Source organism: Gopherus flavomarginatus, chromosome 2, assembly GCF_025201925.1.
Source record: "Gopherus flavomarginatus isolate rGopFla2 chromosome 2, rGopFla2.mat.asm, whole genome shotgun sequence".
Lineage (NCBI taxonomy): Eukaryota > Metazoa > Chordata > Testudines > Testudinidae > Gopherus > Gopherus flavomarginatus.
Genome location: NC_066618.1, coordinates 276,140,358 through 276,162,105, shown reverse-complemented (window position 1 = coordinate 276,162,105; position 21,748 = coordinate 276,140,358). Strand labels below are relative to the sequence as shown.

The 21,748-nt window shown below is 42.2% G+C and overlaps 1 protein-coding gene across 6 annotated transcripts in view; it reads left to right on the top strand.

Moving 5' to 3' along the window:
• SAMD12 (sterile alpha motif domain containing 12) overlaps window positions 1-21,748 on the top strand; it is a 267,266-nt gene that overhangs the window by 52,267 nt on the left and 193,251 nt on the right. For 4 of the 6 annotated variants that reach the window (XM_050941343.1, XM_050941345.1, XM_050941344.1 and 1 more), the window contains exon 3: window positions 12,543-12,672. In XM_050941343.1, the coding sequence (XP_050797300.1) occupies window positions 12,543-12,672 (130 nt within the window). The remainder of the gene's footprint in view (window positions 1-12,542; window positions 12,673-21,748) is intronic. The other 2 variants (XM_050941346.1, XM_050941342.1) reach the window with 1 other exon arrangement.

The window sequence follows — 21,748 nt, the reverse complement described above, 5'->3', positions numbered from 1 at the left end:
AAGTCGTCTGCTTCAGAGATAAAATGTGATATTTATTATGTATTTTGATGTGCTGAATTCAAATATGACAATTAAAACAAATATCTTAGAAACAGTAGCCAATCAGTTAAGTTTTTACATTTTATGTCTATGTATATTGTGTAGATGATAGACTTTTAATCATAAATTGTAAACCTAGGTCTTTTCATGTGTTTATGGTTGCTTTACATGATAATATTTCACCTGTCCTGTTTATGTAACACTTTAAAAATCAGCAAAAGGGTTATACCAATAAAATTTATTATGAAACAAAAGGTGAAAAACTATTATGTACATAGTTTAGTCCTATTCAGTGTCTACTCGGCGCTTCTTGGCTTGTCTCTTGTATTCATTAAATGGAGCATCTCTTGTCACTGTCCAGCAATAGTCTGCAAGCATTGATGGGCTCCATTTGCCCTGATAGCCTGCCAGGAGATTCCACTGCTGTAGTCTGGAGCCTAACAGCTCTGCCTTACTCTTGGGTAGTTCCAAATCCCTGACAAGGTCATTCAGTTCACCTTGTGTTATGAGGTGCGGTTCAGAGGAAGAGGATGGGAGAAAAATGTGGGTCCTGTGACATTGATGGTTCAGGACCAGAAGTTTTATCCTCTTCCTCTTCCTCGTCTGACTCAAGTGAGAATGATTCTGGTGCATCAGGAACCAGCAGTCCTTCTCCGTAGGGTACTGGGCGTATAGCTGATGGAATGTTTGGATAATGCACAGTCCACTTTTTCTTCTTTGACACACCTTTCCCAACTGGAGGCACCATGCAGAAGTAACAATTGCTGGTATGATCTGTTGGCTCTCTCCAAATCATTGGCACTACAAAAGGCATAAATTTCCTTTTCCTGTTCAACCACTGGTGAAGATTTGTTGCACAAGTGTTGCAGCATATGTGTGGGGCCCACCTCTTGTCCTGATCTCCAGTTTTGCAGCCAAAATAAAGGTGATAGGCTTTCTTAACCATAGTGGATATACTGCGCTTTTGTGATGCAAAAGTCACTTCACCACAAACATAGCAGAAGTTATCTGCACTGTTCACACAAGTACGAGGCATCTCTGCTCACTTTGGCTAAACAGAAATGTGTCCCTTTGCAAAATCAAACACTGACAAATAAGAGAGCAGGACACTGTATGATTTCTAGAGCTGATATAGGGCAATTTGTTCAGCAGAGTGATGTAAGCTTCGTTAGGATTGCATCATCCATGACTTCTAGGAATAACATGATGCAATTCATATCATGTATGACGCAATACCAGCTTCAGATTGCATCATTCATTGTTTTGTCTAAAAAGCAAGTACTGTCCAAACCCAGTCATAGATTTATTCATGGATCCAGTCAAAGATGTATTTTAGTCATTTCTGGTTTAAATTGAGATCCCTTCCCTTTATAACTCACTTATCCTCCGCCATTCCCAAGTCAAGGATGGTATATACTGACCCAATAGCATATCTTGAAAACTAGAGCCAATCAACAATTTAAAGCATCATTTTCGTTCTCAGTGACCCAGAATTAGTAAAGTTGGACTACATTTATTTCAGAAGCATTTTGGCTGTAGAGCAGTGTTATCTTTCGGGACCACAAGTCCCAGAATGCCTTGGTTCTGGGCAGAATCAGGAACCTTGACAAAGCTGGTTCTTGAATCTCACTTAAAGGGCCAGCTCTCCTTATATGATGTGATAGTTGATGCTTAATGCACATATTAAAAAATGTGCATGAAAGTTGTATATATTTCTTTGTATTCTCTTCCCCCAACCACCCTTCATATGTCACTAGTCTTCATAAATTGTGTAGTGTTGTTTTTATGTTTGTACCGCACCTAACATAAGAAGCCTTGTTCCTGTGTTGGGCCTCTGGGCGCTACTGCATTAGAAATATTTAATAAGATCTATCTTTATAACAGAGCGGCATTTAACTCAAGGAAACTTCTTTATTTTTTTGGTACCTAGACTCTCAAAGCACCTGATTGAAAAACATGTTGGGATGATGATCAAAAACTGAATGTGACAGTGTTATATGTTGTTGTTACTCTAAAATCCCTATTCCTCTGCTCTTCGGGATCTTGTAAATTAGAGAATTAAATGTTATGCTTGGTTTCAGTATGAGGGCACAGCACTGTAAAAAATGTAGCTTATTTTTGCTGTGGATATAAGTTAATGCCAGACACAATTCAACTGAACATTCTGAAGATTTCTAACACGATAAAAAGATTTGCAATACGTGTTTGCTGGCAGTGGGTTTACTATGCACTGGCTTGCAGCTATTGTGCTGCACAACATATATCTATAAGCAGATTTCACTTCCAGATGCAAAAAGGAAAAATTTGCTTTTGTACTGTGATTGTTAATAAACTTTGCTATTCAACTACTTAACACAGTATGTTTAAATCATACAGAGGAAAAAATATCTATTGAACTGAAAAATGCATCCACTGCAGCGTTGAGGACAAACGTTCTACTCCCTGGTGTCCGTCTAAGAATATCCTCTAGATTACTAAGCATTTCTTTTAGGACCGCTTACTTCCCAGGTACTTGAATGCAGCCAGGCATACACTTTTTAAAAAAAATAACAGCTATTTTAACTGTGGAAACAGCATTCTTCTAGGGAGAAGTCAGTCATTATTGCCCTTGAATTCTTGTGCAATAGAAGAGTTAAACTATTTAGCCTTTCATCATAAAGACATACACATGTTTCCTCCATTCTTCAAAAATTTCACAAGTGTTTCTATAAATATAACTTAAAATTCAGCATAAAGAAGATGTTTATATTTTAGGTATGAGGCCCTGACCCTTTCTGAATAGGTTCCTGGTGGAATTTTATATTCCGACACAGGTATCGTTACTGCATGGCTTTCTTTAGTTGATGTATTTGTTCGATGTATTTGAATATGAAGGGTTCTTATCTACATGCAACCGAGACTGGTAATTTCATATTGCTACTATTTCACTCGTCTGTGAAGTTCTATCCTGCATTCCTTCATTGGTTCTCTCACAGAACTACATCTAATGATGATGACTAGGTTCTCTCACTGATCTTCATCTAGTGATGATGACACCTGGGTTCAAAGAGAAGGAAGACCAGTAATAGTTATTCTTCAGTGAAAGTATTGAAGAGGAGGAGGACTATATTGGAGGATCATATGGGAATCTTGTGGGCTTTTGTAGGGTTCTATCACACCCTTCCTATGGCTATATATGATAGTGCTGGGAGAGATAGTGAGGGGTTTGGGCCGTGATGCTGTCAACATGCTGGTAACGAACAGCTTTAGGTCTTGAATTGAGGCCTGGTGTGATGTCTCCTTTCCCTATGTTTGGCCAAATTGGGGCCGTCACTGAGGATAAGCTCGATAAAGTTTGCTCCAGGTAAACTGAAGACAATGTTGTTCAACTGGAGGAAAGGATTTGGAAAGCTTGGTGGGAACTGTGCTTGTCCCCATTGTGGAAGAGCATGTCAGTTAGATGTAGCACATATAGTTAGTTCTGGACTCTCAATTGCTTCTAGAGTCCAGGTGGCTGTGGTGTCCAGAAGTGCTTTTTTTCTCTCCTTCTTCTTTTTCCGTACTTTTGTGGTTGGTGCAATGATTGCAACTCTTTCTCTCCAATACGCACCTTGGTCACTGTTATCTGGGCCTCTGTGGTCTCTAGAGTAGATGAATATAAAATACCCTATATAGGGCTACCCATGAATACCATTGTGATGCTTCAGCTACTGCAGAAGGCAGTGACTCATTCTTTTAGCAGGATTGGTGGTAGAGAGCACAGGATACCAGTTCAGCAGTTCTGGCCTCCTCATACAGTTGAAACAGCTGATTTCTAGAACGACTATATTACCACACACTGTTGTGGCAGCTTGGTCACCAAAGGTTCTCATGTTAACAACGCTGAGATTTAAATATCTGAGGGCATGTGACAGAGCTTTTCATGTGTTACCCAGGGTTTTCAGAACCACAGCAGGGGTAACTTAACTATTTCACTCCAGGTGGTGTCAGGAATAAATCAGTGGGAACACAAGCAATTCCGTCTGATAAGATTCATGCAAGTAAGTGTGCTCTATCTAAAACTGCAGTGTATTAGATTTAAGCACACAGAGACACAAGCAATAGGTTTAGAACATTCAAGATATTTACCTAACATCTGGAACAGTTTTCAGAGTAGTAGCTGTGTTAATCTGTATCCACAAAAAGAATAGGAGTACTTGTGGCACCTTAGAGACTAACAAATTTATTGTAGCATAAGCTTTCATGGGCTACAGCCCACTTCATGAATTCATGTAGTGGAAAATACAGAAGGAAAACACCCTCCCACACCCACCTACACCCACACCTGGAACAGTATTGAGTAATTAACAGCAGGTTCGCAGTGGCCAGTTGCTTACCCACCGGGGAGAAAGTGTCAGGAAAAATGTCTCTCAAGATGGCTTCAGAGGACCGCTCCAAAGTACACTGTATTAGCTAGTCTTTTATAACTCACTTCTAGAAAACGTATAGGTCATAATGACACCTACTAAATCATCATTCTTCTTAACTTTCAATAAACTTTTAATATCAGAGGAGCCCAGACTCAAGGTCTTCCAACCTCCAAGATTTTCAGTCTCACTTGTTTACTTTTCTTTCCCCTCCTCCTGTTCTGATTAGCAGAAACTGTAGGTAGTTTTGACCTTGCTTTTGAAAGCCTGTTTTTCAAATTATCCCTTCGTATTTTGTTAATTCATAGTGGTTGAATGAACATAATATGGTTGCAATTGGCTTGATCACATTCTGGGATACACATACCCCCCTCCCCCAAAATCCAGGGTTACAGATGAGCAATTCTGGAATTCACTTACCCTGCTAATCCCGTCAACCCTAAATTTAACCTTTGAGCCAAAGCCATTCTGGAGATTTTTCTGAGGAAAAGCACTGTATAGAAGTCTATTATTATTATTATTATTTTATTATTAGACTTTTACCTGGTGTAGGTTGGTGGGCAAGAGTTTTATGTTGACTCTTTTTTTGAAGATATGTTCTGAAATTTCGTTCATTTGTGATAGCTGTACATTTAAGTGTTGTCTTTTCATGATAATACTCTTTCTACTCTGCTTGCAGGGCCAGCTCCAGGCACCAGTGGAGGAAGCACGTGCCTTGGGCGGCACATGCTAAGGGGCGGCATTCCACCCATTCTTGGGGTGGCACAGTCAGGGCGGCTTTTATTTGTTTTTGTTTTTTGCTTTGGCAGTTCGGGCGGCAAAAATGGTAGAGCCGGTCCTGTCTACTAGTATCTCAAGAGGATGTTAAATAGCAGCTACTAAATTTAGACATTTTTAGATCAATTCTCTGGCGAACTTGCATCCAAGAGTTTCTAAAGAGCTGTCTGAAAAGCTCTCACAACCATTAATGTTGATTTTCAATAAGTCTTGGAACACAGGGGAAGTGCCAGAAGACCTGAAAGCAAGCTAATGTTGTGCCAAAAATGAAAAAGGGTAAAGAGGGTGATGTAGGTAATTATAGGTCTGTCAGTCTGACATTGATCCCGGGCAAGATAATGGAGCAGCTGATACGGGATTTAATTGAGAGAATTAAAAGAGAGTAATATCATTAATGCCAGTCAACATGAGTTTACGGAAAATAGATCCTGCAGACTAATTTGGTAACTCTCTTGATGAGATTACAAGTTTAGTTTATAAAGGTTATAGTGTTGATGTTGTTAGACTCCTGTAAAGCAATTGACTGGGCACTGAAAGACATTTTGATTTAAAAAAAAAACTAGAAAGATATAAAAGTAACTTAGCGCACGTTAAATGGATTAAAAACTGACTAGCAGATCTCAATTTTAAATCAGGAATCATTATTGAACAATAATGTTGTGCAGTGGTTCTCAAACTTTAACAGCCTGAGGACTCCCATTGTGATTTTAAAAATTTTTGCAGACCCCCAAGTGCCCCCACTCAGCCCCAGCCCCCACCCCTGCCCCACCTCTTCCTGCCCCCACTCCACCCCTGCCCCCTTTCCGGCCTCTTTCTGCCCCCTCCCCCAAGTATGCCCCATCCCTGCTCCCTCCCCATCCTCCCAGTGCCTCCTGCGTGCTGCTGACTAGCTATTTTGTGGTGTGCAGGAGGCACTGGGAGGGAAAGAGAGGAGCTGATCAGCAGGGCCGGCCTCTTTCTGCCCCCTCCCCCAAGCATGCCCCATCCCTGCTCCCTCCCCATCCTCCCAGTGCCTCCTGCGTGCCGCTGACTAGCTATTTTGTGGTGTGCAGGAGGCACTGGGAGGGAAAGAGAGGAGCTGATCAGCAGGGCTGGCGGACCCCATGGAGTTCCCCGGACTCTAGTTTGAGAAACTTTGATGTTTCTAGTGGGGTCCCATAGGGATCAGTTCTTAGTCCTAAGCTGTTAAATATTTTTATCAATGATCTGGAAGAAAATCTAAAACAAAAAATCACTGATAAATTTTGCATCAGACACAAGAATTCGGGGAGTGCTGAATAATGAAAAGGACAGATCACTGAATCAGAGTGATTTGGATTGCTTGGTAAGATGGGTGCAAGCAAATTACATTTATTTTAATATGGCTAATGTCGTTGCAGACATCTAGGAACAATGAATGCATGTGATACTTATAGGCTGCGGGACTCTATCCTGGGAAGCAGTGACTCTGGGGGAAAAAAAAATGGGGGTTGTGGAGGATAATAAGCTGAACATGCATCTGACGAAGTGGGTATTCACCCACGAAAGCTCATGCTCCAAAACGTCTGTTAGTCTATAAGGTGCCACAGGATCCTTTGCTGCTTTTACAGATCCAGACTAACACGGCTACCCCTCTGACAGCTGAACATGAGCTCCCCTATGGCCAAAAGGGCAAAGGCACTCTTCGGATGCATAAACAGGGGAATCTAAAGTAGAAGTAGAAGGATTATTTTACCTCTGGAGGTGGCACCACTACTGGAATACTGCTGTTCAGTTCTCACATCCATAATTCAAGAAGGATATTGATACGTTGGAAAAGGTTCAGAGAAGAGCCACAGGAATGATTAAAGGATTAATAGTAGATGCAAAGAGCTCAATCTATGTAACTTAACAAAGAGAATGTTAAGGGGTGACTTGATTATAGTTTAAAACAGAGGTTCTCAAACTTTGATCCATGGACCACCAGTGGTCCGCGAGCTCCATTCAAGTGGTCGCGGATAGTTCCCTCTAAGGTGCGCACCTGGGCAGCCGCACATGAGAATGAAGGGCCGCCCACCTAATTAGTGGAGTCGCGCAGGTGTGGCTCCACCAATTAAGTGCCTGGACCCTGGAGAAGATGCACATGTAAGGTGAGGTGGTGGCCTTGGGGGAGAATAGGCAGTAGGTGGGAGGAGGAAGTGGGTGAGAAGAGTGGGTAGGGGGAATTTGAGATGTGCAGGGCTGCAGGGGCCAGAGAAAGAAGTGACTTTCCCCAGCTTCAGAGCTGCGGCTGCTGGGAGAGACCCCCACTTCCTTCCCAGCCTTGGCTCTGTGGCAGGTGAGAGACCCCCCCATCCTTCCCAGCCCCAGCTTGGGGGCTGCTGCATTGGGGGAGAGAGGGCACATCCATTGCGTTAGAAAGGTAAGACTACTGATATTAAAATATGAGTTGTGCACCTTTATTTGTAGAACAAAAAACAATTATTGTTAAGGTTTTTTTTATATAGCGCTTTTATCCAAAGTGCTCTACAATAGTTGACTAACGGTACAAACAACGTTTGGAAAGATTATTAAGTGGTCCGCCAAGACTCTTAGCAATTTTCAAGTGGTCCACGGGGGAAAAAAAAAGTTTGAGAACCAATGGTCTAAAATTACCTACATGGGCAACAAATATTTCATAGGCATTTCAGTCTGGCATAGAGAGGTATAAAATGATCCAATGGCTGGAAGTTAAAACTAGACAAATTCAGACTGGAAATAAGGTGTAAATTTTAAACAGTGAGAGTAATTAACAATGACTCTCCGTCACTGGCAATTTTTAAATCACGACTGGAAGTTTTTCAAAAAGATTTGCTCTAGGAATTATTTTGGGGTAGTTCTATGGCCTGTGTTGTACAGGATGTTACCTTACATGATCACAGTTGTCCCTTCTGACCTTAGAATAGATATATCTCCAATTAATTTATTTTATCTCCTAGAACTAGAAGGGACCTTGAAGGTCATTGAGTCCAGTCCCCTGCCTTCACTAGCAGGACCAAGTACTGATTTTAGCCCCAGATCCCTAAGTGGCCCGCTCAAGCATTGAACTCACAACCCTGGCTTTAGCAGGCCAATGCTCAAACCACTGAGCTATCCCTCCCCTTTGTAATTTAGAATCTATTAATTCCTGGTTAGTGTATTTATAAAGAAATATAACACCTAAATTGAGAGAAGGACTACAATGTACTTCCTGCTTTAAGTTTTAGAAGATTTATTTAACTTCTTCCCAGAAGAGAGAGAAGATTTATTCAGCAGCCAGAGATTTTGTTATACCATAACCTCTGGATTTAGGTTAGTATATTTTCATTATATCTTTTATGGACCTAATAGGATAGGCAAAATGATAACCTGAAACTCCTCTACTCTTTTGGGCTAACAGTAATGGAGATTTCAAAACCACTTTTACAAGTTGTATCTGACAACATATATTTGCAAAAATGCTAGAACTCTGCATGATGATACCAAGAGACTCCACCCTGAGTCACAACAGATAAAAAAAACAATCTAGATGACTTTAACATGTAGAGATATACTTATCTCATAGAACTGGAAGGACCTTGAAGATAATTGAGTCCAGTCCCCGCCTTCACTAGTAGGACCAAGTACTGATTTTGCCCCAAACCCTAAATGGCCCCCTCAAGGACTGAACTCACAACCCTGGGTTTAGTAGGCCAATGCTTAAACTGTTAAGCTATCCCTTCCCCCTTTATATTAGTTGTAAAGAAAAAAATATATTCAGCCTACTAGTGTAAAACCAAAAGGAGATGAATATGTAAGTGAAAAGAGGTGCAGCGCAAATGAGGATATATTTCAAAGTGATCTTCATTCTGTAGATTCAGTTCTTTGCTGGTGTGCATGGGTGCAGCTGCATTGGTGCTTGCAGAGACTTTTGTCCCATGTTAGTTCAAAATCACTTTGACATTAGCCAGCGTGAAATATTTACTGCTAAGTAATTGCAAATTTGTACATGTTCACTCTCCTCGACATAGTGAATACAGGCCACTGTTACCATGGGTTGTAGAAAATATGAAATCTTTAAGAGAACACTTTCATGATTCTCTAGACTCTCTTTTGCAGGACATTTTCAATCATTGTAGCGCTGAATCTACCCCTCTAGAACCCAAATTATTCTATATAAAAAAGAAATAGTTTGGCCTGGGAAAAATATATCCAATATATATTTTGGTTGAATTAAATATATTTCAACCATGTTGTTACGCTGCAGGGGACCTAACCCAGAAGGTTTGGGGTTTACCTATGTATAAAATGTGAACTAGGGAGTTCATCTAAGCTGTAGAGAAACCAGTTTGGCAGAAATATATCCAGAGCATTAGCTGTTTTTACAAGTACATGACAGTTTTAACTGATAGCAATAGTTAGTTAAATACCAGACCAGTGTAGCATGCTGGGGAGAGAGGGGTGGAAGAGAGAGAATCCTGATAGAGACAAAAATATTATCAGGGGGGTAGGGCAGGGGGTTGTGCTGACAGAGATAAATAATACACAAAGCAAGGAATGGATGTTAGTATGAGCGCCAAACTAAATTGAAACAGCCAGTGTGAATCAGTGTTAACACCTAGCATGATGTATGATCTGTTATTCATAGACTGGTTTTGTCTTTGTCCATACTAGAAAGCACTGCTGGTTTAATCATACTGGCATAGTTAAAGTAGCAAACCCACCTGGTGTAGATGCTGTTACACGAGTACGTTTTAGTCTGTTTCATAGGCCTGATCATAATCCTGCAATTTTGTTATACATCTTTTTAAATTCATGTACTAGATACATGAATCATTTTAATTTCTGTTTCTTTTTATGTTTCTTCCTGTCTTTATGTAGGAATATCTGTATATAATATTCCAAAAATAGTCTGTGAAATTGATCCTCATTAACGTGTGGTTCTGCACTGCAAGTGATTATGTAAAACTCATTGTGGGGTGTATTGTGTCTCACTAACTACATATCAAATTTGTTATATTTACAAGTAAAATTATTGTTTTTCCTAGCTTTCAGCTGTGTGAACTCAGCCTGGGACCTGAAATTCAAACTGGGGTCTCATCATTAGTACCAGATGTTCCGCAAGCCAAATTCTGTTCTCTGTTAAACCAGTGCAACCCAATTAGAGTGACCAGATGAGAGGAGGAAAATATCGGGACACATGGGGGAGGGAGGGTCACTGGCAGAGCAAAAAAATAAATAAATAAAGCAGACTGCTGCCGGGGGATCAAAAAAAGAAAACAACAACAAAAAATGGAGTACAGGTCTGTCGCAACTTACACGCATTTAACATGCGCAATTTCAGCTTTATGCTGAAGGGCCAGAGTCCGGGGGCATGGCCTCAAGTGGAAGAGGCGTGGCCTCAAGATTTAAAGGTCCTGGGGCACTGGCTGTGGCTGGGAGTCCCAGGGCCTTTAAATCACCCAGAGGGCTTCCAGCTGCAGGGGTGGCTGGTAGCCCCTGGGGCGAATTAAAGGGCCCGAGGCTCCAGCCACGCATGGAGCTCCAGGCCCTTTAAATGCCAGTCCCAGCCCGACTGCCAAAGCTGCGGGCGGGATTTAAAGGGCTCCTCCGGGCTCCCCACCACGGTGGGAAGCGCGGCAGAGCCCTTTAAATCCCGCCCGCAGCTCCGGCATTGGGGCCGGGGCCAGCATTTAAAGGGCTCCACCGGGCTCCCACTGTGACGGGGATCCCCATGGAGCCCTTTAAATCCTGCCCACAGCTCTGGCTGCCAAAGCTGCGGGCCAGCAATTAAAGGGCTCCTCCGGGCTCCTCGCAGTGGCAGGAAGCCTGGTGGAGCCCTTTAAATCCCGCCCGCAGCTCTGGCGGCCAGGCCGGGGCGGCATTTAAAGAGCTCCTCTGGGCTCCCCATGGCGGTCGGAGCCCGGAGGAGCCCTTTAAATGCCTCCCCGGCCCTGCCGCTGGAGCTGCAGGTGGAATTTAAAGGGCTTGGGGATATAATTTTCAGTATACGTGGTTTTCGCTTTACGCGATAACCGCAGAACGGAACTCCCGCGTATGATTAGACTTGCCTGTACCACAAAATATTGGGACAAATTGCATCCCGACCAAACATCGGTCGGGATGCGGGACAAATGCCTAGATAATGGGACGGTCCCCATTTTATCGGGACATCTGGTCACCCTAAACCCAGTTATCCCCAGACTCTGCCCTTATTGACACAGGAAGTTGCACAGGAGGTCATGAAGATTTAAAAAAAACAAACTTGACATTAGAAGCCCAGGTTGAGTTTAATGGACTAATGGATTTAATTCATAAGCCAAACCACTTATAAACATAGCAAATTTGGTATGGACCCAATAAATCTGAAGCCCCATTAAGCCAGTTGTACGATCACTTTAAAGAATAAACACTCCCAGCTTCAGAGGAAGAGGTGTATTTTGTAATCTAGAGCATGAGCTAAGCCAGCCAGGGTCAGGCAACCTATGGCATGCATGCTGAAGTTGGCACGTGAGCTGATTTTCAGTGGCACTCACACTGCCCAGGGCCTGGCCACCAGTCCGGGAGGCTCTGCGTTTTAATTGAAGCTTCTTAAACATTTGAAAAACCTTGTTTACTTTACATACAACAATAGTTTGGTTATATATTATAGACTTTTATAGAAAGAGACCCTCTAAAAACGTTAAAATGTATTACTGGCATGCAAAACCTTAAATTAGAGTGAATAAATTAAGACTTTGGCACACCACCTCTGAAAGGTTGCCGACTCCTGAGCTAAATAAAGAGGCATACTCTATGCAGAGTTGGCATGGGAGAAAGAGAGCCAGGACTTGTAACATCTTGACATCCTCTTTAATAAGTTGTCTTCTGTCAAGAGTAGGATCATGTGAAAATTAGGAACATTGGCCAAATTCTGTGAAAATTTCGCACTCAGTGACTTATCATATTTGATATGAAATAATTAAATCGGCACTAAGTAGTATTTAGTATCAAAGTGTATACACTAGTCACCATTAAAAAGTTACCTCAGTAGTTGCATCTATAGTTAAATGTTATCTCTGTGGGTAAGTGCTGACTTTTTATTGTGATCATTATGGAAAAGTGGCAGAATCTGGCCCTTTGTGACTTAATTCTTTATACAAGTTAGATTCTGAACAGGTAAGAGAAAGTGTTATACTTGTGTGATACAAGGAACATGCAGAGAATCTTGCACTAGATATGGTCCCTCCATATAAATTTGAATAACTAATCCTCATATCCCTTGCACTTTTGTCACTAACGAAGGCTCCCAAATATAATGTAGCAAAATAATTCTATGAATTACATTAGAAACAAATCTGATACGTAGGGCTAAATACCATTTCTTTTCCTTTTCTGTCTTTCCAGTCTGGTACTGTGAAACTGACAAAACCAGTAGCTCTGTGGACCCAGCAGGATGTCTGCAAGTGGTTGAAGAAACACTGCCCTAATCAGTATCAAATCTACAGTGAGTCATTCAAACAGCATGACATAACGGGTAAAGTATGCAGTATCAGAAGCATTTCACTTTTTTTGTTAAATTGCTTTTAACCCTGCCCTTAAATAGGGGCAAGTATACAGTAAGGACCTTTGGTAGTTAATTGTAAATTTGCTGCAGAATACACCAACTTGCCTCAACCTCAGTGAGCTGACTGTTTTCTGTTGCTGAGAAAAATAGATTTGGAAGGGATAATTCAATGGGGGAAAGGAAGGTGGGGATTAGTGTATATGTATTCTTAAGAAACTGGATCTTGCTAGACTGCCAATCCACATAGTTGTCAACTGGAGCTGATCGAAATCTGGAATTCTCATTCTGCAGGACTTTTGGAGGGGTGGGGGGGAGTTTGCAAATCAGAATGAAGACTATAAATTTCAAAATATTCCATGAGCAAAATTGTGAAACTTCATTTCAACCTTATTGGAAAGTGTTATTTCAATATGGCTGAAATGTTTCTTATAGACTCAACTTATGACATATATTATAATGCAGCAAAGTCAAAACATTTGGACTATTATATTATGTCATGCTATGATATGACATAATAGTTTACATGTTTTGAGTTTTATGTTCTAAATCAAAACTTTTCAAAAATGGTATAAACTGGCTGTGAAATTGGTATATGGGGGTCATCTTCCATCTTTGGCATCACCTTGTGGCGAGGTTGGGTGACAGGGCAACTCTGCCTCTTTGATGGGTTGCCCACCTTCTAGCCCCATAGACCAGGTCACTGGTCCTCTTTTTCCCCTCTTGCTTGTTTGGTCTCCTAAAGTATTGGACTCTGTAGCCCTATATGAGGGATCCTGGGCCCTTCAGGTATGGCTCAGTTGTTCAAGGCCTTAATAAGTCCCTTTGCTGGGCTTCGTAAGGGAATCCAGGCCTGCCCTCTGTCCTGCGTTTTAGGCCAGTGACTCTGTACAAAGTGGCTGGCTCCAAGCTTTCCCAGCCTCTTACAGTTTCCCTGGCCTACTTTCTGCCATGCCTCTGAGTTACAATCTGTGGTCACCCAGTTTCCTGGGCAGCTTTTCTGTTACCAAAGGCACCTGCTCTCTGTGGTTCCTCAACCTCATTGACACCCACCCCATTCTTCTGCTCTGCAGTTGTTTTATCTTTGCAACTATTGTGAGTCTCCCAATCAGCCCCAGCTGAGCAGGCAGGCAGTTTCCCCATGAACCCTTTAGGCCGATACATCATGGGATCTGTAGACTCTGTGACAGGTATTTTAACTGGGAATTGTTGGTTTGGTAATTGGTTTTCTAATCAGTTTGGTGACTGGTACTTGGTTTCCTCAATTCAGGGCTGGCTCCAAGCACCAGTGTAGGAAGCAGGTGCTTGGGGCTGCCAATTCAAAGAGGCGGTACTCTGTCCCACACCGGGACGGCACGTCCGGGTCTTGGCGGGAATTCAGTGGCGCAATTGAGCTGCTTGGGGCAGCAGAAAAGCTAGAGCCAGTCCTGCCTCAATTGGTGTTCTAATTGTTCCTTTGTAATTGTTATTCAAATAGATAATTGATATTTGGTTTAGTCATTGGTTTGGTAACGGGTAATTTCCTATTATAATTGGTGGAATATCAAATATTAAACTGAAAAAACCTGAACAGCCAGGGATCTAGCTAGGAGCCAGGCTGCCAGCTTTCCTGTGGAAGAGTTCAATGTGGTTGAATCAGCATTGTCCCACTGAAAACTGTGTCATCAGAAAATTTACAGCCAGCTCTATTGTCCACATTTCAGAAGTTTTTCAGGGATAATTCTCCAAATAAATAGCGTTTTCTGTGATGAGCAAGTTCCCAGTCACCAAAACCACCCCCATTTTAAACTGAAACTGGCTGCTTTGCATGCTTTTTTTCAAAGATTGTTTATTTTTATGATTTTTTGATCAATTAAAAGTAATATATGATCATTAAAATGAATGTTAATAAAAAAAACTAAAATGAAGAATATTCAATTTGAAAGGGGTTAGGGCATGTGACTTGAATGGGTCCATGGTACCAAGGACTGGGCTTTGCAGCAAGACTGGAGACTAAGGGTGGGTGGCCGGCCAGGGAGATAGCCAGGAGCTTTACTGCTCAGCTCTGCTGGCAACCTCTTTGTCTCCCCCTATGTCCATCCAACCAATTTTAAAGACCAGCAGCTGAGTCAGAGTCCCATAGATTCCTTGAAGTCCATCTGAAAGTTACTTCTCTCTAATGAACCAGAGTGGTTTGACAGATAGCAGCTGCCTCCTTAGCAGAACTGCAAGTTTTGACAATTTGGGCTTCAATTTTCACCTCTTCTGGTCCCCTTGTTACTTAAACATATTAGGACAGGATGATTGCAGTGAAGTTGTTAGAAATTGGGAGCTTGTAACTGCACTAGAGGCAGAAGCCTCCTGTAACTTCAGAAAACAGAAGTAGCTGGTGTGTCTGAGCAATTCTCTTGGTTGTAGTCAACAGACAAATATTAGACTATGAAGAATAAGGGGAATAACTATGTGTTTAACTGTAATATTTAAAAATTTGTTGTATGTGAAATGTGGATTTTGTGGGAACTGTGGTTGATTAGCTAGGAATATAAACTGGACACTAGCAAGTTTAGACTTGAAATTAGATGAAGGTTTTTAACCATCAGAAGACTGAAGTTCTGGAACAGCCTTCCAAGGGGAGTAGTGGGGGCAAAAGACATATCTGGCTGTAAGACTAAGCTTGATACGTTTATGGAGGGGATGGTATGATGGGATAGCCTAATTTTGGCAATTAATTGATCTTTGATTATTAGCAGGTAAATATGCCCAATAGTCTGTGGTGGGATATTAGATGGGGTAGGATCTGAGTTACTACAGAGAATTCTTTCCTGGGTACTGGCTGGTGAGTCTTGCCTACATGCTCAGGGTATAACTGATAGCCATATTTGAGGTCAGGAAGGAATTTTCCTCCAGGGAAGATTGGCAGAGGCCCTGGAGGTTTTTCGCCTTCCTCTGCAGTGTGGGGCACAGGTCACGTGCTGGAGGATTCTCTGCACCTTGAGGTCTTTAAACCATGATTTGAGGACTTCAATAACTCAGACATAGGTTAGGGGTTTGTTGCAGGAGTGGGTAGGTGAGATTCTGTGGCCTGCATTGTGCAGGAGATCAGACTAGATGATCATAATGGTCCCTTCTGACCTTAAGTCTATGAATCTATGAGAAGCACCTACCTCACTAAAACAGAAAATAAGATAGATAAGAAAATAAGGTAAGACAGAAAATATTGTATTGCCTCTGTTTAAATCCATCTTGAATACTGTGTGCAGATGTGGTCGTTGCATCTCAAAAAATATATATTGGAATTGAAAAAGGTTGCCCTTTTCTGAATAAAAATTATTAGGAGTCTGGAACAGCTTCCATATGAGGAGAGAGGAGAAAGACTGGGATTTTTCAGCTTGGAAAAGAAACGACTAAAGGGGGAATGATAGATATCTATAAATTCGTGACTGGTGTGGAGAAAGTAAATAAGGAAGTGTTATTTATTCCTTCACATAACAAGAACTAGGGATCACCAAATGAAATTAATAGGCAACAGGTGTAAAACAAACAAAATTTAAGTATTTCTTCACAGAGTGCACAGTCAACCTGCAGAACTCTTTTCTAGAGGATGTTGTGAAGGCCAAGACGGTACCAGGGTTCAAAAAAGAACTAGATAAATTCATGGAGGATAGGTCCATCAATGGCTATTAGCCAGGATGGGAGGGATGGTGTCCCTAGCCTCTGTTTGCCAGAAGCTGGGAATGGATCACTTGATGATTACCTGTTCTGTTCATTCCCTCTGAGGCACCTGGCATTGGCCACTATCGGAAGACAGGATACTGGTTATGTTCTCCCTGCCCCCAGTATGCCCCCAACCCCCCAAAAAGAGGGGTGAGTAATGACTATCAAAGCAAAATTTCACTGATGGTGAATTTGAAAGTTTTCCCCTGCAAAAGTCGATAATTAATTTTCTAAAGCATTACATGGAAAACTCCAGAGAACAACTGAGTGTTATGGTGCCAGATTGGGGACCTCAAGTGCAAATACCAACTGAGTCTTAGCTACAGAGTTGCTACCAGTCCTCCATAACATGGCATGTCCATCAATGTATATTTGTGTATATATATGGTTGTGTATAAATATAGTTTAAAAATAATAAAACACTGTTATAAAGATGTGGTCAGTCATCACTTTGACCACTTTACTTTTATGTTCTATTTTCTCTACCTATTGTTCTATTTGCTATTCTCTAGATTCTAAGATGATCATGGCAAGGTATATGCCTCCCTTTCATATGCACAGCACCTCCCACCTCATGGCAGTTACCGGAAAAAAAAATTGCACTAGTCCCATGCTGCCTTTTTTCTGGTGCAAGCACTCCATGGGGATGTTGAAATGCAAACAAAAACCTGTCTTTATTGTACCGACACATTTTCATGGGAACACATTAATTGCAGATTTTATAAAACCTTAGGCCTGACTCTCCATTGTCCAGCATCTTGTGTACAGGATTGTAAAATGCTGCTGTTCTGATTGGGTAGCTTCTTTCTCAAATCTGAACCTTAGAGTCCAGGAATGAGATACTAGCATGAATTTCCCTAAGCTTAATTACCAGCTTAGATCTGATAGGCTGCCACCACCCAAAAATATAGTGTTTTGGGGCACTCTGACCTCCCAACCAATACCCAGATCCCTTGGGTTCTTAAAACAAGGAGAAATAAACCATTTCCCCCACCTTTCTCCCTCTCAGAATTTCCCTCCCTGGGCTATCCTGAGAGATAATGATCTAACCTCTAAATCACCGTACAGAGAAGCATCTCCCTTCCCTTCCACAAAGAGGCAAACAGATTCAAGGAAAACAGAGAGATTTTATCTTTCCCCCTCCTGTCTCCCCACCCGTCCTGGTGAGTTATCCCAATCCCCTGGGATAAAACAAGAGAAACAGAGAAAAAACAGTCAATCAGGTTCTCTAAAAAGAAATCTTTTAATAAAAGAAAGGAAAAAGTAAAGAATTATCTCTATAACTTCAAGATGTAAATATTACAGGGTCTTACAGCTTACAGACACCAGAAAGAGACTTTCCCACCAGTACCAATACAAATCAGAATATTCCCAGCAACTACACATATAAAAGTTAACCAGCCAGATCCACAAATGCAAATAGAATAAAAGAATTAAAAAGCCTAAACCGCCTGTTTTACTTACTATATGAAAAGAAACTTAGAGAGCCTGTAGTAATGTCTGGTCTCTCTCAGACCCTCCGAGAGATGAACAAAGAACTCACACCCAAACTTCCCTCCACCCAAATTTAAAAGTATCTTGTCTTCTGATTGGTTTTCTGTTCAGGTGTCCAGTTTCCTGCTTGTAACCCTTTACAGGTATAAGAGACATTAACCCTTAACACTCTGTTTATGACAGTAACCTTTTACGCCCACTTCACGTTGATGTAAATCACAACACAAGGTGCAGGGCAATGGAGGAGCAGGCCTTTATTTTTATATAGTACTCTGGCAGAATACATTTAAATTCTGGAGGGGGAGGGGCTTTTCCTATTGTTACCCTTCTGTTATAGAGCCTGAACCTACACAGCTGAAGACAGCAGGAGTTTTGGCTTGCATTGACTTTAAAGGGAGCAGGACTGAGTCCAGGGTGAATAAAGAACAGCTATCCTTGGGAAAACCTATCAGCCTGGTGGCAGCATAATAAGGAATATGCCTAAATAACTGCTTGTTAATGTGTTTTATATTTTTAAGAAACCTTCCATCATCTCTTGTTTTTTACACAGAGCCCCTGAAGTGTGCTAATGTATCTCTTCGGAGCAAGAATCTTTAATGCTATGATCATTAAACAAACCTCATTCTGTCAAAGTAATACACAAGAGGCACGTAAACCCAAGTGAAATAATTTGATTTGGAGGCACTTGAAAGGACAGAAGCCTTTTTTTTTAAATTAGAGATTTAAAGAAGCAATGAGCAGGAATCAATATAATTTTTTTAGAGACTAGAACATATTCATATGTGCAAAAATGTACATGCTGCAAATCACCTCTTAAATGCTGTCTAATTCTATAATATCAAATAGAAGTTGGCATTAAATCTTCTGTGCTGCCTTCCGCTATCATAAAATACACATACAAATCTGGTTCTTAAATATGAGCAAATTTAACTTGTCCACTTGAATGCCAAATGTAAGGGGTTTATCATATCCGTGTGATCTCAAGATTTAAGTAACACATTTCTGGAAGGATGGTCTTCTGGTTAAGGTACTAAACTGGAAGTCTGAGAATGCCCAGCTCTGCTGTAGACTTCACTTCTGAGCTTGGGCAAGACATTTAAGGTATGTCTACACTGAGGTTAGACAACTGCAGCTGACCTGGGCTTGTGGGGCTTGGGCTAAGGAGCTGTTTAATTGTAGTGTAGATGTTCGGTAGAGTATTGTGTGGATACAAATTTATATCTATGGATGTGGATATCCGTGATATAAACTGCATGGCTGTCTTGGGAACCGTACCGGCAAAAGGAGCAGAACCTGGAGCCGACGCTCCCAGGAGCCAGCGCCCCGCACCGGCAGCTCCTCTGGCATGGCTGTACGCCCCGCCCCCCCGGGCACCAGGCTCACTGGTAGCTCTCCCTGGTCATGCTCTTGTGTTCATGTGATGCGCGCACGCCCCCAGACAGGAGATGCAGACAGCCTCATGCAAAGTGTGGGGGCAGGGCTGCAGGCGGTACAGCCATGCTGGAGGAGTTGCCATCATGGGGCGCTGGCTCCTGGGAGTGGCGGCCCATGTTCTACTCCTTTTGCTGCTGTGGTTCGTGGGAGAGCCCTGCAGTTTGGCCGATATAGATTTGTATCTGTGCAGTGCTCTAATGTTTGGGTTGTCTGGGACCCTCTAATTTCACACACCACAATTTAACAGCCCCTTAGCCTGAGCCATGTGAGCCTGAATCAACTGACACGGGCCTGCCATGGGTTTTTAACTGCAGTTTAGACACACTCTCTTAATCTCTCAGTAACTCAGGTACTCCATCTGTACAATGGGGATATTTCCTTTCTTTACGAAGGAGTTGCTAAGATAAATCCATTCATCTTCGTGGGAAGCCCAGATAATATGGTGATGGAGACCCTATCAGTACTTAGATAATTCACTGACATTTTGTATTTTCCTCCTGCTTGTTTCTCACACCTCTTTGTGTTCAGTTACTAGGGTGAGGCTTTCACCCCTTGGTTTGTAGAGCTTGATTAGAAATCCCAGTGAGCTCTGCTGAGCCTACATGTGTGATCCGATGGCGATGGACTGGAGCTCAGGAAACCCATGTTCTATTCCTGATTCTGTCATGGCCCTTTGTTATTCATCACTGAGGGAACAAAGGTCAGCGCTCTGCATCTATTAACAGTGGATCACTGTCTCTGGGTTGGTGATGCTGAAAAGTAACCATAGGTGAGAAAACTCTTCTTCCTCAAGTGCTTGCTCACGTCCTTTCCATCTTCGGTGTGTGCATGTTCACCATTGCCAGAGATTTTTCCATTGGACCAGCTCTAGTGCCCTCTGGAGTTGCACGCTCATGCGCTGGTGAAGGGGCACCAGCCACCCAATCTGCTCAGTTCCTTCTTATTGCCCAGAATGGTTGCATCAGCAAGGTTTCTTCCTGGTAATTTTTGGACTCTAATTCTTAGTTGTAGTTTTAAACATAGTTTCTAGTGTATATAGATATTGTAACTGGTGTTTGTGTAAATAGTTAGTGTAGATAACTAGTCCTTATTGTTGAGGGACTCTCTTCACCCCAGTGGCTGGGCATGCCCCAGTCTTCAGGCTTCAAACCTTGTGCGTCCTGCAGCAAACCTATGCCTGTGAGCGACTCGCACTCCAGTTGCTTGAAGTGTTTGGGAGAAACTCACCTGAGGGACAGGTGCCGGATTTGTCGAGAGTTTAGACCCTGCACTAAAGAGGACAGAGAAATAAGGGCCAAGACTATCTTTATGGAAGCCATTTTCAGACCAGCCTCAGAGCCACGCCACTCCAGTTCTGCACCTTCCACTTCGGCTTTGGTGCAAAGCGCTCTTCTGGCACTGTGCTCTTCCTGGCACAGTTCACCATCTCTGATGCCAAGGAAGAAGCACAAAAAGCAACACCCCAACAGAGGGTACTCGCTGGTGCAGAAAAAGGACAAGCAGGGGGAAGGCAGCACAGTGCAACCCACGCTGGGACACCCCTCCATCCCTGGTCCCATGGTGGCACCATTGACTCCCGCCCAGAGTGCTGAGTCTGGTGTGAGGCCCTCCACTTAAACCTGGAAACCACTGCGGTACCAGCAGCCTGACTGACCCTTGACCCAGAAGGTTTTGCAGCAGCCAGGGATTTATTATCTCTCCCGGTCCCCCTAACTCTGATGGGACAGCTGCCGGCTATGATTGTTATGTTTATAAGAAGCACAAGGAATCTTTTTTTCAAGGGGATAAAGCAATATGCCGCGTTTATTGAGAGTACAAGTTAAGCATTAAAATCAGCATATGCTTACACTCTCTCTCTCTCTCTCTCGAGGGAGGGGAGGAGCTGGAGCTGGGTCTCTATTGGATGCATCCGATGTTGATGTAGAATGAACCCAAAGTCCCATGGCAATACACCCTTCTTTTATACTATAAGTTCTCAGACAAGTCTATGGACCTTGTTATGTGACACCGGAGCTGATTAATCACGAGGTAGTCAAGTTGCTCCCAATCAGCATTATTTTGGGTTGTTACTGGCTTCAGTCTCCTGGCTCCACTCTTTATCTTATCCTTGGGGCATATGCCTTTGCTTTAGAGTCGTCAATCTGCCATCTGATTGATTCTGATAATAAAGTTGGTGCCTCTTTACTTCTCCACTCCCATCTCGACCATCCAGCCCATCAGTACCGGCGCCCCCTGTCTCTCATCTGTTAGCATGCCATATATTCTTCACTCACACACAAGAGAGTAAATAATTTCAAAAACAAGACTTATTACCAACCAACGCTTCTAACCTCCTATACACAATCATTAATATGTAAAACAGAATAAAACCAAAACAATTTCTTCTTACTAATTCATAACTAACAAAATAAGCAAAATGGAAAAATGT